The following is an 18000-nucleotide window of genomic DNA, read 5'->3' as shown; positions in this document are numbered from 1 at the left end:
CCGTTACCAAAACGTGACGTGCAAACTCTGCTTATCACTGAGAATATTCACTACCTCTGAACTTGTGACACAAACACAACAGAACCACTAGATTTGTTTCAGCACAGCCAGTGAAGGATTGAACGCAACTGTATTGAATGACTGCACCTTTTTTAACCACCAAAAATGGGCTTTTTCATAGTCTGTTGAGGAAGTACAAACGTTCCTCTTATTGATAGCAGAGGAGCGGATCCAGCAAGAGCTTGATGGGGCGACTCGGCATGAAAAAGTTTTTAGAGACAGCACAACTATTACAACATGTTGAATAATCCTACCCACTCTAAAGTTGTGCTGAACTGCAGTGGAAGCGCAAACCGAGCCGAGCCATGCCATGCAGTGGAAAAGCAACATTATTTCAATCACTACAATATGTTAATGTCTCAAAGGTTGTTTTATAATAGTTTTCTTTTTTCTTTTTAATCAGGGTTCCCATATAAATGGTCCACATATTGGTCCTAGATACCCAATCGGACCTGATGGCCAACCACTTCAGCCTCCACATCAGCAACATTCTTATCCTGGTCCTAATCATGGTCCTCCTCTTGGCCCAAGGCCAATGAACCTTCAGCCTGGGGGTTTCAGTACCCCTCCACGTGAAGGCAACATGCACCCTTCACAGCAACATCCAGAAGGGCAGTCCATGCAACCTATGGGTAACCGGTACCCCAGGCCAGGTGTCCCAATGCATAGTTCCTACCCTCATTATGGCCCTCATAGCATGAATGTGCCCAGGCTGTTACCTCCCATAAACCATCATGGGCAGCCGACATCAGGTGGACCTATGATGCAAGAGCAGAGTGCAACAAGCCAGCATCCATACAATAACAACATGATCCGTCCTCCACACAGTACTGGTTATGCAATGACAAATGGTCAATATAGAATGCCCTCTGTCAGCTCCCAAAGTCCTATTGGCCAAAGACCACCAGGGGCCCCTCAGGTCTCAAGGCCACATTTGGCTTCCATGCTTGATAGCCCAGAGATGATTGCCCTCCAGCAGCTCTCTGCCTCATCGTCTCATCGTGTTGAGAACTTTCAGCCCATCTCACAAAGTGGTGGTAATGCTTTAGCTTCTGATGCATTGTCTTCTCCTGAAAACCAGCTCATCAGGCCTGTTAGAGATGGCACTGCAGACATCCAGCACAATCCCGTATTCCCCAAAGGTAAGAGTTGGTATTCCTTGTCATATTTTGGCATTACACTATTGCTTTCAATGAAAATGGGATGTGCACCTGCAGTGATTTAAGCACATATTAACACCATTGTATATCCTGACAGGTTCAAGTCCAAAATCTGGTGATAAACCATCAACTAGAGAAAATGCTCTGACTGAAGCCGACACCAATTCTCATCACAATCCAACAGAAAAATCTGAGCCTTCTCTAGGAACCGCTCTGACATTTGTGTCAAATCCAAACACAGAAGGACCCAGTCAGAATGAAGAGAAACATAGACTGTCAAATCTAGAGAAAATCCACAATGATAACCACCTAAATTCTCAATCCCAACCCGGTCCCCCACAGCAAAAATCTGTGGATGACTCCTCATTATCCCTAAATGGTCCTCAGCCAATGTCCCATAAAACCCCAGATGAAATTCCCCAGTATGACTCTCAACAAATCTATAAACCTGTTTCACAGCAATTTATTCAGAATGGTTCTCAACAGCAGTCTCAGAATGTTCTTTCACATGTTCTGGAGAATCTTCCTCAACAGATGGCACAAAATGCATTTCATCAGTCTGCTCAGAACAGCTCATCGCAAGTAATACACAATGGATCAGTCAGAGGGCCACAGGCAGGACCTCTTCATGGAATGCCACAGATTCCACCTCAGGGGGGTCAGCCTGGTGTTCATCAGCCTGCAACCCTCAGCTCTCTACCTCCTAGCCACCCTGTATCGCATCCACTTGCTCTACCCTCTCCAGCTGATCAGGGAGACCAAAGGCCTTGTGAGCCTACCAGCAGGAAAGAGTTAGGTGGGAGTACAGCTTCCCAAGATAAAAGCAATGCTAACATGAGTACTGATTGTGCCAGTGGGCTTTACAAACCACAACCCTTCAGTCAAGAGTCACAAACCCAACTAGGAAGGCAGGAGCTAGCACCCCTTCACAATCAGGCTCCTCCATTACACTCTCAGGTTCCAGAGAGTAACGCTGTGACCCAGTATGGTACAACTGAGCCAGTACATCAAAACTTTGACCCACAGGTGGGAAGAGGATTACACCCACCAAATCACCAGCCTTACCCAAACCAGGGACCACCATCACAGGGAAATAACCCTTATCAAAATCCTGCACACTATCCTGCTTATCACCAACAAGGTGTTCCATACCAGTATCGCATGGCCACACAGCATCCTCAAGGCCAATCCAGCATGTATCCTCAGTACCAGCAGCAACCGCACCAGTTCTATCAGCACCTCCGTCATGGCAGACCTGGATTTCCATCTGAGGAGTGGACTCGACCTCCCTACCAGCCTCAGCACCCAATGATGCCCAATTCTTACCCATCACCATCCACTGGAAGTTTTAATGGTCGACACAAGGACAATAGCATGTCTCCACATGGCTCGGATGGATCTGTTGGGAGCTTAATGTCACCTAGTTCTTTACCCGATGGGTCCCATAGCGGTACGTTGGAAAACAGAGAGGATGGCAGCCCTGCCAAGCAGGCAAGGACTGAAGAGACTTCTGAACGGTCTGAGAGCCCAAAGGAGATCTTGGACCTGGACAGCCATAATGCAACAGCCCGACATCGTACTTCAGCTCAGCCACACCCCAGTTTCCAATATGGGCCTCGTAGCATGCATCCCAGCATGCAGCAGAGTGGTGCTCTTCCATCCCATATGGTGGCAAGTGGGCCATATTCTGGCCAGCACTTTCCCAGTGGACATTTTGTACCACAGCATCCTCATCCACATTTGATGGAAGCTTTACAGAGGCCCCAGCACCTGCCTTTCCCTCCAGGCCAATCCCGCATGGCTATGTACAGGCATTCAAATGTGGCAGGACACTTCCAGGGAATGATGGTTTCTCAAAGAGCAGTGGTCGCAGAACACTTACTTCGCACAGGGTAAGAGATCTCACTTAATTTTTTTTTAGATCTTATGATATAATTATATAATGGTGTTCCTGTAGCTCAATTGGTAGAGCACTGCACTACCAAGCGCAAGGTTGGGGGTTCGATTCCCCGGGAACACATTGTAAAAAACTGATAGCCTGAGTGCACTGTAAGTCACTTTGGATAAAAGTGTCTGCTAAATGCATAAATTTATAATTGATTTGGATGTCTATTTAATGCATTCACATAAATGTTCCTTACCTTTAGTAACCATTTTTCTTGTCCGATAGGCACCAGATGTTGGGTACAGCATCTCCCAATGGTCCAGGTAATAAACAAGGAGTGTGAAAAGTAGGATTTCATTGGAAAATCTAAAGAAATGTATATTTTCCAACACTTTCACATCCTGAAATATACAAGAAAATGGAGACAACAACAAAACATTGGGAATATTGTTGATATGATCATTTGCGGAAAAATGCAAATTATTTTATTATTTGAAGTCGTGATCCGCAGACATGCTCCACTACCCTTCTAGAAGACATTTTTGAGAAAGTGGTAACCCATCCTCATCTGGATTAGGCACTCCTTTGCAATGAGGAGGAAAAGGAACAACTCACAGTAACCATGAGGTGGGATCATTTACCAAGGAAGAGCTGTGAATCTTCAGTCCTGTTTATTGCTCAAATACTGTTTGAATCCCCATAATACTGGTCTGCAGCTTCTCTTTTCAGCCTGGAATGTCTCTTTGGCATCATTCCCTACAAAGGAACAACATCTTCATTTCCTTTGGATGGGCTGCTTCTTGGGAAGTAAATTAACTTTTTTTTTTTTTTTCAGTCCATGAGAAGAGCAAGGTGTGATTTGTCAGTTCGTGTTCTGGTTTAAAGTTAAACTCAGGTGTAGTAAATAGGGTACTGGGGCTACTGGAGCTTTTTCCAAGCTCTTTGGACAAACTACACCCAGTTGCCTTCATGTACTTGTTGAATGTTCTGTTCTATTTTAGATATAGTAATAATTAAACTTAAGGAATAAAAGTTGGATCTTGTGCTCACCTGGAGTGTTTTAATGAGGTGATGTTCATCTCAACTAAGACACAATATCCACTTGATTTCTGGTGATGTGCATTCTTTTAATGCCGCTTCAGTTTGAAGATTTGTCTTTTTTCTTAGACTGGCAGAGAACATGGCTGCTCTATTTGTTATGCACTAGGAATAGTCTTTCATACTGGAATTAGTGGCCTTTGACATAAATTAGATATGTGCTTATTTGTATGGGACTACATTCTAACTTTTCACTCAAATTGTCTGTCTCTGATGTGTTGTCTTGTTCCATATTGATTTGTCCTGCTAGTTTATGTGTGCACAGAATGAATCAGATTTCAGATACTGAAAATATTACAGTTTTCTAGTAATCCATGGCTTTTGGGATTCCCTGAAGGGTCGTTTGTTTTCACCTGATATCATTCATCACTGGTCATCAATCGTAAAATGTTTTTTTTTTCACATATTGGAATGTAAATTGAATTGGAGTCGCAATACTAAAAATGCATTAGATGAGAGAATGTACATCAGCCTTAAAACTTGTAAAAGTACCACTGTAGCTCATTGTATCAAATAGGAGAAATGTCGATGTGCTCATATTTTACATGAATGCTTATTTTAATTCAATGTACTGAATGTGTCCTCAGGGTGAAGTGGTTTTAATACGGGTATTGTTGATAGAATATTCATAGAAAAAAAAAATGCAATGAAATGTCACTGGAACTGTGATTAACTTCAATTCATCTGTGATCTTCTGTTCAGACACAGGAACTGGGCAAGCAGTACTTGGGGTTAATGGTGTTTGAATTTGTTTTTATTTGTTTATTTTATTTTTATTTTTTTAATGGAGGGAGAAAGGTTGATCGGAAAATGAACTAGTATGGTTTTGTTCATTTTAATTGATCATACTATTGTTGTCCTGCACTAAATGAATTACTTCTGAATATCTTTTTTTTTTTTTTCTTGGTCTGTCTAAATTACTATTTTACCCCACTCTTGTTGGCAAACCATTGAAAAGAAACAGCAATTTGTGCGAATATGGCAGCAAGAATATCTACCTCATAATGCCAGAATGTGGCACATTCTCCATTCCCTTCATAGATATGGATTTTTTTTTTTTTTTTTTTGTACACTTAAATACCCTTTTTTATGATTTACACCTTGATCCTAACATCAACACTATGTTCACTTGCAAAAACCGAATGGTAATTAATTTATCAGTGCCAAGTTTGAACATGATTAAAACATCTGCCTTTTACTTTTTGAATGTTTGTGTTTACAACCATAAGTGAAATGAAGGCAGCATCATAGAAATTTTTGCCTTCATTTTGCCATTTTGTGGAATCCATGCTGAAGTGGAGAAGAGGTTGTACCTGTTTGTGCGAAGGAAACAGATTTGTCCCAGAAACCTGTGATGGTGCAAAATGTCAGACAGTAAAGTTTTAGTATTTTGTGGACATGTGAACGGTTTATATGTATTTTATGAACTAGGGATATGAAAATATTAGACGTAAGATGACATGGACATTGTCCACCATTCTGTACCGGTCTTAGCTCATAAGTAAAGAAGTATCACTTTAGCGGTCTGTCCTTTCTCCACTGTTAATACTTAAAGGGGTGATTTAGTTGTAATGGACTACAAGAATGTTTGGATATTGTTGTATACAGATGTTTTTTTTTTTGTAACCTAGTGGGTATTGGTTAATGGATCTGTATCTCTTGAAATCCATCCTTCCACATCTCTGCTGTCATTTTTTTTTTCTGTCTGTACTAGTTAAGAAACTAGTTGGTTAAATGTGAATCATATTTATTTGTTATGTTTTGTAAATTTTTGTATTTTTTAATATAAGTGTGTTATGTTTGTTTTGAAACGGTTCACTTTACCTCAGTAGCGAAGATGGCATCCAAAACGACACCTGTAACTTTCATTGTGAAGTTTACGAGTTCTTACCGGACTGACAAATTATTTTGTAAATGGACCGAAGTATTTTCTATACTGTACATTTTAGAATAAATTACGTTTCATTAGATGTTGCTCTAAATTTTCTGTTCATTTCTCACATAAAAATACAGTGCACCACTAAAGATGATGACAGTGGCATTTTACTTTGTTTATAACATGGTGGTTTCTCTGAAGAATACAATGGTAGAGTAATGCCTGAAAACTATGGCAACTTTTTTGATAACTAGTTGCATGGATGACTTGGTTCTGAGTTGGGTTTAATTTTAAACTACACGTTAGCAGGCATGGCAATTATACATACTGTATCATAGATAACCGTTATATTCGGTTACTTGTAATTTACTAGTGTGCTCACAGAAAGTCTCAAAGATTTTAGTCAGGGTTCAAACGCCTGAAACGTCACTGTAGATGGCAATAGTGAAAGATATCGCTTTCGAAGCCCTCATTCGTTGCCTTATGGACTTTTAAACTTAAAAAAACAAGACCGAAACTCATTTAATATATTCTATAGTTTTTTAATACACTGACGAGTATTTGCCCTCAGCATGTCTTTTGTTCACGAGCGCTAGCCCACAACGGAGCCAATGAGCTTCGAGGAAAGACTTGATGTCACTTTGTTGTGAAAGTCAATAGAGGAGCAGAAGTTCAAGCTAGTATCTTTTTGTATTGCCCAGGTTGTTGTAGAGATACGGCGGACTCAATTGCCAGGTAAGACCTGTTATCATTCACTTTGTGTCGGAAGGTATTTATTTTCTGTTTGTTTATTTGGGTTTTATTAATGGGACGCGGTTCAGTGTGCGCTTGATGAAAACCTCTTTATTAGACAATTAAGTCCATTCGCAAAACAAATAAACATCGATCGAAATTTGAAATGCATGTCAGAAGGTTATTTAATATATATATATATATATATATATATCATCAATCATGACAAGAGCCGGAGTGGGACTTTGAGGTTCATGCTCCGCCGTTGTTGTTGTTTTGTATTTTCTGTACTGGACTTTTTTTTTTTCAGTGCTGCCTTTGCGCTTTCTGTTATACATATTATTTTTTAATCTCTCTCTTTCTCTCTCTCTCTCTCTGTCTCTCTGTATTTTTTTTTTTTTTTTTTTTTTATTAAGTTGCCGCTGTCAGTGGAGTCAAAAGATAATGTCATCATTAGGGTTGCCAATTAACTTCAGACATGTAAAATAAGGGACAATTGTGATTCTTAATCTTTAAGAAAATATTGTTTATTCTTTGTAGAAATTGTTTGTTCTTTAAGAGAATAAGGGATGTTCCATATATGTATACTGTACTATAATGTAGGCTGTCTGCTTGCAGTTAAAAAGTTCTCAGAAATAATCACAATTTTTTTGCTAAAATTTGAATATTCAAAAAATAATTTTAATTTCATACAAAAATGTCATCAACCTGAGTAAATTGCACCATTATAGAATTGTGACTGCACAAGTCAATAGCTGAAAATACTGAAGGTCTATATGAAACGACAGTCAATCATGCATTTTTTTTTCCAACAATGGCACTTAAAGTTTTGAACTTAAAATATTATTGCAACCATATAGCCTTTGAATGAATAAAAAAGAATTTTTGTAAATTAAAGAAACTTGGTGTGGGCTGCCTCTGGTGCTTGGATTTATACTTCAATACAATGAGGTCCAAGTTTAAGAATAGCATATGCTAGAAGTTCATTTGTTCTACATTCACAAATAAAACAATGATTTGTGCAAAAAGAACGATTAGTTATTAATTGAGAATTGAGATATGGTCCGGTTAAAATAATAATATGGGCTGCGAGAAAATCTTCAATAAAAAGAGTGCGACTGCTGTTAGTGCAGGTAGGCTAGTCTAGGAACAGCATATTTCAACCCAGTTACATGACAACACCGGACCTCACGGCCAAAAAACCAGACTGGCCCACCGGAATCCTCCCGGTGCTCCTGATTAGCCGATCCGTCCTGAGACTGATAGATAGAGTACTGCTCAACGGGCCGCTTGTCATGTGGGTTGTTTCAAGTAATTAGGTCTGTAACAGATGGTCACTTTGTTTTAGTGGGGATTGATGGACTTCATTTATATGATATGTTTTGGTTTATATTTTGCTTATAGAAGTAAACAGTTTCCAACAGCTGACAGCTGGTGGTTGAAATGGTTGAAACTGGTGGTTGAAGGTTGAAACTGGTTTAAATGTAAATCTGTTGCTGAGAGTTTAAAAAAAAAGAAGTGCAAGCAGTGGGCAAATCCCCTTTTCTGCAGTTTCAACACTACACTTCAGGTTGTGTTCGAAATGGCATACTTGCTTACTGCCCACTACACAGTGCTCACAAGCCTACTATTTTTTTTTTAAAGAATACTTTTGTGAAACAGTATGCAATAAGCAACAAATGTTTCAGAGTAGTATGTTTAGTAATATGCATTGCTAAAAACTTAATTTTTACAAATTTTAAAGACCCTTTATTTTTGCAACCTCAGATTCCTGATTTTCAAATAGTTGTATCTATTTGAAACATCTATCCTATCCTATCCTACAATCTATTGTATCAATCCTACCAAACCATACATCAAAGGAAAGCTTATTTATTCATCTTTCAGATGATGTATAAATCTCAATTCCGAGAAATTTACTCTTATTAGTCTTATTTTGTGCTACAGGATCACAAGGGGGAAGTTGGGCCTAATGGTTAGAGATTCAGACTCGTAATCCAAAGGTTGCGAGTTTGAGTCTCGGGCCAGCAGTTATTTATGTCCTACTAACAATATTGTTTTTATATACACAGCGATAGTTTGTAGTTTACATGTGTGTATAACATTTATAATTACTATCCCCCGCCTCCAGTTCACTCTCATTTGAAGATGCATACATCAAATTTCAGCAAATGTAGCAGGCAATCTACTCTATGCATACAGAAAATCCACATACTATTCAAAGTACACACACAGCATACGGTAGTATAGTAGGAGTTGTATAGTAGTAGGGCTGCACGATTAATTGAAATTAAATCGCAAAGGTGATAAATCACGATTAGGCAGAAGCTGCGATTGGCAAACAACTCTTTTGGAAAAGCACAGTTCTTTGATCAGCAGTAAACAGTATCAGACGGCGCTCTTGCACTGAAATTCCAAATATGCCCCAAAGAAGAAATCCAGAAAATGCTGCAGCTGAATTAACTGAGGATTTAACTGCTTTCATTGATTCAGAGTGACTAATAAACACACGTCTACGACAAAAACTTACAGCTAATATGTTCTAATAAGTTTTTTTTTTTACGTTTTGTGTTTGTTTTAAAACAAAAATGTAAGTTTTTTTTTCTGTGTATGAGTGGGAAGTGACTAGCTATATACCATCACTTTATTTTAACCTACAAAATAACATATTTTACAAATTAATCATTGGTGAGACCAATGCATCTGCAAATAATATGTTTCAACAAACTAAAATTTTTATTTAAATTGAATGGACGCAGTAACTGAAAACATTTACTTCTACTTGACTTTTACCACTTCAACTTTTAGTATTAAATACAACACTGTCGTATCAATCATTGGATAATAAACAAAAAACAAACAAAAAATCACTTTGTGCACCTTTAAATAATTAACCAGCTACTTGTTTATTACTCTTCAGCAGTAGCACAGAGATCTGGGGTTGAATTACATCCCAGCTATGCACGCAGTGACACTAAGAGACCTGATGTGGATATGGATGCTGTTTCTGTGCTGTGCATCATGTTACTGTGGACCAGATCCCAGGAAGCGGGAGGCTCTGATAAGGCTGGAGGCATCTAGACGGACAGGAGGCAACATAACACTGAACGAGAGAGAGAACCTGCTTGACAGAAAGCTTCAAAAACTGAAACAGCATGATATGGAAGCAAGACAGTTTCCACCGTCCATGCATTTCTTCAAGGCAAAGCACCTCATCGATCAAAGTCCTGTCTTTAGCTTGCTTCAGAAGATGCCTAAAGGTGTAGTAGTCTAATAATGCAGTTACTGTATATGATTGAATGATAATAATCAGAAAGACTCTCTCTCTCGAAATATATACATGTGTTTTATCATATATATTTTATATAAATATATAAATTAATACTTTTATTTACTTATTTAAACTGGCCAAAAGCAACAGTGAACACATTGTCAATGTCACAAGATTCTATTTTTGAACTTTGTTCATCAAAGTATCCAAAAACAATTATCACTGTTTCCACAAAAATATTAAGCAGGTAATATAATTTTAATTATTATTTTTAAAATTGATCAGAAATGTTTCTTGAGCAGCAAATCAGCATATTAGAATGATTTCTGAAGGATCACGTGACACTGAAGACTGGAGTAATGATGCTGTAAATTCAGCTTTGACAACCACAGTTATAAATTACATTAAAAAAAAAGTTTTTTTCAAATAAGACTGTTGTTTATATTGTAATATTTCACAATATTACTGTTTTTTTTGTTTGTTTGTTTTTTTCTTACTGTATTTTTGATCAAATAAATGCAGCCCTGGTGAGCATAAGAAACAACTTTCAAAAATGTACATTTGAACCATAGGATATATAGACGACGAAGTATGAACATTTAAACGCCACCTAGACTTAACTCTGATAATTGATCTGATCGGTCTTTTGTCCAGGTGCGGCCCTGCATGTTCATGACTTTGCTATGGTAGGTGTGGATTGGCTGGTGAGGAACGTGTCCTACAGAGAGAACTGCTACGTGTGTTTCACAGATGAGCAGACCGTTCGGTTCATCTTCTCCTCTGGACAGCCTGCGTCTCGTCCACACTGCTCCTCATGGTCTTTGCTCAGATCCCTCAGGGGGAAGATTAAAAACAGCACTGATTTGGACAACAGGTATAGCCTAAAACACTGCAGTGAACCTGAGACTATAGGTGAGGGATGTTTGTCTCAAATGTTCATTTCTATTCACAGTTTCATTCGAAATCTCACCCTCTTCACCGAGGACCCAGACAGAGCCTATCCAAGCCAAGATACTGTGTGGAAGAGATTTAAGCAGGCTTTCTTAGTGGCCTATGGGCTGGTCACGTATGCACCCGTCTTCAAAGACTACCTCTATGAAGGTCTCAGACAGTTTTATGAGGACAACATCATGTATGTGGAAATCAGGGCTCTGCTGCCAGTGGTATGGATGAATTTACCCTTAAAAAATAAAAGAAAATCTATTTAAAATTGTGTGTACTGTAAAAAAGTACTAATAGTGTGCTCATTCTCAAGACATATGAACTTGATGGCAGAAAAAATAATAAGGACTGGAGTATGAGGGCCTGTCAGGACGTTGTGAGAAGATTTACTGCAAGCTACCCAGACTTCTTAGGGGCTCGGGTGATTTTTACAGTCCACAGGTGCGAGAAACATTGTACATTTTTGTTGTGATGGGAAAGCTGAATTTTCAGCATCATTTCTCCAGTCTTCAGTGTCACATGATCCTTCAGAAATCATTCGAATATGCTAATTTGCTGCTCAGGATACATTTCTTAAAGTTATATCAATGTTGAAAACAGTTTTGCTGCTTCATATTTTTTTGCGCCGAATGGAAATTGTGTGTTTTTTCAGGGTTCTCTGATATGTAGAAAATTCAAAAGAACAGTATTTGTTTTGAAATATTCGTTTGATTAAAGAAGCTCTGAATGAACAGAAATCATTTCCTGCTGCTCTCAGGAGTATAAATGCAGCTGAGGCGGTGAAGACCGTAGAGGAAGCAATGACGCTACACAGGAACTTTCCAGATATCATGGCAGGCTTTGACTTTGTGAGTATATGATAAGCATATTGCTGACATACACAATTTGTGAATAAAGCTTGAAGAAAACATTTGCTTTTATAACTCCAGGTAGGACAAGAAGACCTTGGAAGACCTCTGTGGTACTTCAAGGACGCTTTGAGTCTCCCTGAAGACAGGGGTGTTAACCTGCCCTACTTTTTCCACGCAGGAGAGACAGGTTTCTTTTGAAATCTTGGGTCTTTCATCAGGCACAAAGCAGTGCAACTCAAAGTCATCCTTAAGGCTCTAATAGATTGAGTGCTTGTTCTTTTTACAGTTGCTATAGTAACATCTGGTAAGGTTATTGACTTTTCCCACACAGATTCCCAGGGAACAGATGTGGATCAGAACCTCATGGATGCTCTTCTGTTCAACACCACACGTATAGGTCACGGCTTCGCTTTGGCACGTCATCCTGTAGTTAAAGAGATGTCTAGAAAGATGGATGTACCGCTTGAAGTCTGTCCAATCTCAAATCAGGTATATCATCACTCTTTATGCCCTTGAAGTAAACAAAAATAATAATATTGACTACCTTAATGCATGTTTCTGGTCTTACTGTGTACAACTGGGGCACATTACTCTAAACGAAACATTTGAAGAAGTATTAACAAAAAGCCAAACTCACATTTAGTCTTATTTCTTTTTTGTATGTAACTCCGGCATTCTGTGATCAAATCCATATCCGATGGATAAAATCAAGCCCTGATCTTTTTGAAGAATATCACAAAGATTTCCTGCTGAAATATGCATTTAACTGGTTATAAACAGGGCATCATATTCATCTTACTTAATGTCTTAAACAGTCACTTTGTTAAAACATGCTACAATCTAATCGTGCTAAATCAGCTTATCACGTTTAATTTACGTTCAAACATTATTAATATTTAGATTTTTTTTTTTTAATAAGTCATTTTCAACAAAGCTGCATTTTATCCACAACAACAAAAAACAGTAATACTGTGAGTTCAGTGTCACATGATCCTTCAGAAATCATTTCTAATACACTGACTTCGGTCTCAAGAAACATTTCTTATTCTTATCCATTTAAAAAATATTTTTGTGGGAACTGTGATGCATTTTTTGATTAACAGAAACAACAGCTTTTATTTGAAATATTAATCTTTTGAAACATTATGTCTTTACTGTCACTTTTGATCGATTTAATGCATCCCTGCTTGATAAAAGTTAAAATTTCAAATAATAAAAAGTAAATAAATAAAATCTTACTGACCCCAAACTTTTGAACGGTATGTCCCCCGTTTTATTTTGGTACATTATACGTATTTTCAGCTTTCCACTATGCTTTTTTCAGTCTTAAAAAAAAAAGAGCCTCTAACACTAGCATTCTTTATTTTTCAATTGTATTTATTTTATTTTTATTATAAAAAAACAGCATCTTACACTAGCATTCTCTGTTCTTTCGACTCATTTTCTTTTTTTTAATACCCTGTAACACTATTGTATCTTAATCTTTTTCTGTTATATCTATTCGTTTTATTTTTGTTTATTATAATAAAAAAAATCTGGCTATGTATACTGCATTAAGCCAACTGAGACTTGACACAGCGCTTATATTATTGCTCTTTTGTTATATATTTTGTTGAATAGCCCCTCGTTTGAAAACACTAATAATGCATCAACTCTTTGTCAGGTGTTGAAACTGGTGTCAGACTTGCGGGACCACCCAGCGGCGGTGCTGATGGCCGAGGGTCATCCTGTAGTGATCAGCTCGGATGATCCAGCTCTGTTTGGGGCTACTGCCCTTTCACACGATTTCTACGAAGCCTTCATGGGCTTTGGAGGAATGAGCTTTAATTTAGGCACATTGAAAGAGCTGGTCATAAACTCCCTCAGGTAACAGATAACTAACAACTGACATATTTTAGGATTTATACAGACATTACTTAAAAGTCCGGGAGTTTTTCAGTCATTAGTATAATCTACAACCAGGCTTTGCTGTTTATTTGTAACTTATTTGTCCTTTCGCTCTTTATTTCTAGGTACAGCTCATTGCCAAGTCAAACTAAGAAAAAGGCTATTGAGGTATTGCTGGGAAAATGGGACAAGTTTGTCTCGGAAAGTTTACTGTAGACTACTTCAAACTACTTTTAAACATGCTCTAAGGGCAAGAAGTTTTCCTCTTATGTTTGTCATATTGGTGAACATAGATTAGCTGTTACTTGATGTGAGAAACTGGATGTGTTATGTTGATCTTGCCTGTGCTGTCATCTGGTGGAGAATCTGTGTACTGATTATCTTCACTTCCACTGAAACAATATGGAGGACAACCTTCAGGCTAATGACAGAGGTTTTGTGTGAAATTTTGTGAATGCTAATCAAGATTTTAGATTTTTATGACAGCACAGTCACACAACATACAGGCGTTTACAAGGTAGACCACTTCAGGACACCTGATAAATCAGAAAAACTGTGATGTACAATGTCATTTAATTGTTTTATTTGAAAATGTAGTTCTTAAAGGAACAGTTTACCTAAAAAAAAAAAAAAAGTTGCTGATATTTTACTCACCCTCAGGCCATTCGGGATGTAGATGAGTTTGTTTCTTCATCTTCTTCACCAATGGATCCTCTCTGCAGTGAATGGGTGCCGTCAGTATGAGAGTCGAGACAGCTGATGAAAACATCCCAATAATCTACACGACTCCAGTGAAGCAAAAAGTTGAATGTTTGTAATAAACAAAAACAAAAATATACAACGTTTTTAACTGTCTCTTGCAGTTAAAATAGTGTTTTTCATCTATAATATTGCTTAATATTTTGATGTAAGGAGACAAAAGGGGGATAAACCGGTGTTATCATGGATTATATATTTAATACTTCACAAGACATTAACCGATGGACTGGACTTTGAGTTGTGGATTATGGGGGATGTTTTTATCAGCTGTTTGGACTCCTATTCTGACAGCACCCATTCACTGCAGTGGATCCACTGATGCGCAAGTGATTTACCGTATTTTCCGCACTATAAGGCGCACTTAAAAGCCTTTAATTTTCTCAAAAAACGACGGTGCGTTTTATAATCCGGAGCGCCTTATATATATGGATCAAGGCGCTCTTGTCAAAATGTTGACATTCCCTTTAGCACAGCTCCATCTAGTGGATGCTTAACGCAAACCCAGTCCAACGTTTGACTGCAGTATGTTCTATTCTATTCGTTTTATAATCCGGGGCACCCTATATATGAAAACGGATCTAAAATAGACCATTTATTGAAGGTGCGCCTTATAATCTGGTGCGCTTTATAGTGCGCGAAATAAGGTAATGCTAAACCAAGCCTGTTCCAATGAAGAAGCAAACTCATTTTAATTTTTCATTGTTTTTTTTTTCACATTTTCGTATTTGGGTGTCCTATTCCTTTGAAGTTTTTAAAAGTACATTTTTACTTTAACAACGTTTTTTGGGCTGACTTAAGTTACCCGAGTTGAATATGCAACTTATTTTTTTTTACAACATAAATGTGACATTCTCCATCTTTACTGACCTATTAAAAATTGCACAGCTTTCCAAAACACTTCAAGTGGAGTCTTCTGTCTATTTAAAGCCAAGGTTTACTGTAAAATGATACAGTGTGCTGTCCTCGATTACTGAGCCCTGATGGTGTTCATCTTTCAGGTTCCCTCTGTAATATTTATCTACTGCTGGTATTAAACTGCGAAAAATAGCGCTCGTCTGGAATATTTGTGTACATATCTTGAAGATGTTTCTTCCTGTAAATGGAAAGAGTGATTATTTTAAAATAACATTTCTGTTATCAAGGCAACATTTTTAATTTTCATGTTTTTTTTTTTAATCTAATATTTTAGGTTTTTTTTTTTCAAATAATGAAATAATTTAAGAGTTTTAATTAACAATAACAACACTGCTGTATAGTCTGCTGACTTACTTGAAATGCAAACTCAATATAAAAAAGAAAAATACATTATTTTGTATGAATTAGTAGGTGTGCTAAATTATCATATATAGTCAGCTGAACCCTACTGAACTCACTGAGCATCACGGGCCTGAGCCAGCAGTGTGTTGGTGTTGTCCTTTGCCCTGCGCAGCTCCTTATTAACGCGTGCGTGCTGTCTTTCTAGCAGCAGTGCAGCACGGGCCGATGTCATGCGCTCGTGATGCTCCTGGAGCTCCTTCTCTCGTTGCTCCATGACCGCACGCTGCACACAATCGTTCCGTTCTCACTTATGTATATTTGAATGTTTGAAACATTTCAGAAGTGCCATGTAATGTTACTTACTAATAAATAATAAAAAACTAGAAAATACAGAGTCCCAAGCTTTACCTTCCTGGCTTCTGCTTGCTGCTGCTGGTATTGTGTGTATTGCTGGAGCTCTTTAGGACTCATTCCCTTGTAATAGTCCCTGCGCAGGCGAGACTGACCCAGCACGCTAATATTCTGCTCAGGATTTTCCATCAGCAGGTCTCCATTTAGCTGGTTCAGGATGTCCGTCTGGTTGTTTTCCTCCTCTTCATGATGCTCCTGTTGCCGGCGATTTGTGATTTCTGCAGCCTGAGGTCAAGAAGCGATGATGCAAATCGAGAGTACTGATAGTTCTTCTTGAATTTCAAAGCCTAAAGTGTGGACTCTAGTGGTCAGTGACTCACCAGTGCAAGGTTAAAATCTTTGGTGGCGATGGCTGCAGCTTTTTTGCTTTGTTCCTCCATCTTCTGCAATTCAAGAGCTCGGCTGTCTAGAGCCAGTCTGCTTTGATCATACTGGTTCACTATATAGTTAATAAAAAGAGGAAAACCTTAATAGTAGGGCTGGGAACTCACTATACCTTCTCAGAAAGAACATCTAAATATTTAAGACTTGGACCAAGTGTCAGTAATAAATGTGTAAAAATGTACAGTTTCTGAGGCGGATATAGAAAGGCTTCCCATTCATCCAGTGAACTTACTTTCTTGTTGTAGCTGTTGTTTAGCTCGCTCTAGCTCGTCTTGCTGCTGTAGGGTCCATGCTCTGAGCTGCTCCTGCTGCTTCCTCAGTCTGTCCCTCTGGGCCAGATCTTCTCCAGTCAGCCCCGGCAGGATCCGCACCCCTTCCTGCTTCTTCAGCCGCTCTGGGTCGTTTAGATCAAACTCGCGCCGGCTGGCAGGTTGTTGAAAGTGTTGTCTGAACTGCACAATGGCTTCATTCAACAGACGCTCATCTTTCTTTTGCCGCTGCTCCAGGACACATGCTACACGATCACTGCACAGCAGCTCTTCGGCTAAAAAGAGAAAGGAAAAGGGTTTAAATTCAATGTAAATGTGAATTGTATTAAGCTGTACTCAATTTTTTGGAGGAAAAATGTAGAGTAAAGAGTAATGAAAATACTTAAAGTGTACATAAAATATTTATAAAAAATAAATTAAAATAAAGTTTTTACTCACACACACACATATATATATATATATATATATATATATATATATATATATATATATATATATATATATATATATATATATATATATATATTCAGCAATTTTTACTACATTTTCCCTCTTTTTTTCTTTTCTTTTTCAGGCAGCTAAGTTACACCACTTGGGGATTTTTCTTTTGTGTGTGTGTATTTATTAATGTACTCACTGTATGAATAAATAATATATCAAATATTTTCTAATACTAGATTCAGATCCTTCCAGAACTCACCATAGATTTGAAACGCATTGGCTTGGCGTTGGTCTTTATCTCGTAATTCTTCAACTTGGTGGTCGAGAGCATCTTTATCAACCTGGCCAACAGAGAAATCGACAAATTAACTTGCAGATGTTGTTTGACAGCTGTATAAAATATAAAACGTTGTATAAAATGTATTCCACCAAACAAACTTACTCCAATGGTGCGGACTTTATCATCGAAGATCCTCTCTCGGCGCTGCAGCTCCCTGTTTCTCCTTCTGTCGAGCTGAACAGCTGCAACTCGGTCCGACAGAAGCTCAACTTGATTCATTGTGCATCACCTCTTTAAATCGATTTAGCGAGATGGTTTAATCGACTTACTGGAACGAGGGAGACCCATAAACAAACGCGTTGCTAAGAGACACACGTTTGAAAATTGCGCCCTCTCGCGGTTATTTCTCATGAGTGACTGAAACGAATACACCACGC

The 18000-nt window shown here is 38.2% G+C and overlaps 3 protein-coding genes across 5 annotated transcripts in view; 2 read left to right on the top strand and 1 right to left on the bottom strand.

The window, feature by feature from the left end:
* The window catches only part of cecr2 (CECR2 histone acetyl-lysine reader), a 28506-nt gene extending 22335 nt beyond the window's left edge, over positions 1 to 6171 (top strand). For both annotated transcript variants that reach the window (XM_026202237.1, XM_026202236.1), the window contains exons 16-18: positions 464 to 1202; positions 1318 to 3112; positions 3391 to 6171. In XM_026202237.1, coding sequence (XP_026058022.1) covers positions 464 to 1202; positions 1318 to 3112; positions 3391 to 3448 — 2592 coding nt within the window. In that variant the 3' untranslated portion in view covers positions 3449 to 6171. The remainder of the gene's footprint in view (positions 1 to 463; positions 1203 to 1317; positions 3113 to 3390) is intronic.
* Positions 6172 to 6245: 74 nt separating this feature from the next.
* On the top strand, positions 6246 to 14449 carry LOC113043091 (adenosine deaminase 2-A). 2 transcript variants are annotated; one of them, XM_026202241.1, is made up of 10 exons: positions 6246 to 6814; positions 9732 to 10071; positions 10737 to 10956; positions 11035 to 11245; positions 11338 to 11465; positions 11782 to 11872; positions 11954 to 12062; positions 12207 to 12364; positions 13539 to 13741; positions 13888 to 14449. In XM_026202241.1, exons 2-10 carry the CDS (start codon positions 9771 to 9773, stop codon positions 13976 to 13978), a joined length of 1512 nt encoding a protein of 503 aa, XP_026058026.1. In that variant the 5' UTR covers positions 6246 to 6814; positions 9732 to 9770; the 3' UTR covers positions 13979 to 14449. The 2 variants fall into 2 exon arrangements, with proteins under 2 accessions (XP_026058026.1, XP_026058025.1); XM_026202240.1 differs by having other exon boundaries at positions 10737 to 11245.
* A 134-nt stretch (positions 14450 to 14583) lies between these two features.
* On the bottom strand, positions 14584 to 17930 carry LOC113043096 (RIB43A-like with coiled-coils protein 2). Its single transcript, XM_026202245.1, has 7 exons — positions 17726 to 17930; positions 17543 to 17624; positions 16806 to 17117; positions 16510 to 16628; positions 16187 to 16414; positions 15895 to 16061; positions 14584 to 15614 (listed from the first exon to the last, which is right to left on the bottom strand). Exons 1-7 carry the CDS (start codon positions 17840 to 17842, stop codon positions 15536 to 15538), a joined length of 1104 nt encoding a protein of 367 aa, XP_026058030.1. The 5' UTR covers positions 17843 to 17930; the 3' UTR covers positions 14584 to 15535.
* Between the last annotated feature and the right edge of the window lie 70 nt (positions 17931 to 18000).

The sequence above is a fragment of the Carassius auratus genome, chromosome 25 (assembly GCF_003368295.1).
Source record: "Carassius auratus strain Wakin chromosome 25, ASM336829v1, whole genome shotgun sequence".
Classification (NCBI taxonomy): Eukaryota; Metazoa; Chordata; class Actinopteri; order Cypriniformes; family Cyprinidae; genus Carassius; species Carassius auratus.
The sequence above is the reverse complement of the archived record's forward strand: the minus strand, read 5'-3'. Positions and strand labels throughout refer to the sequence as shown.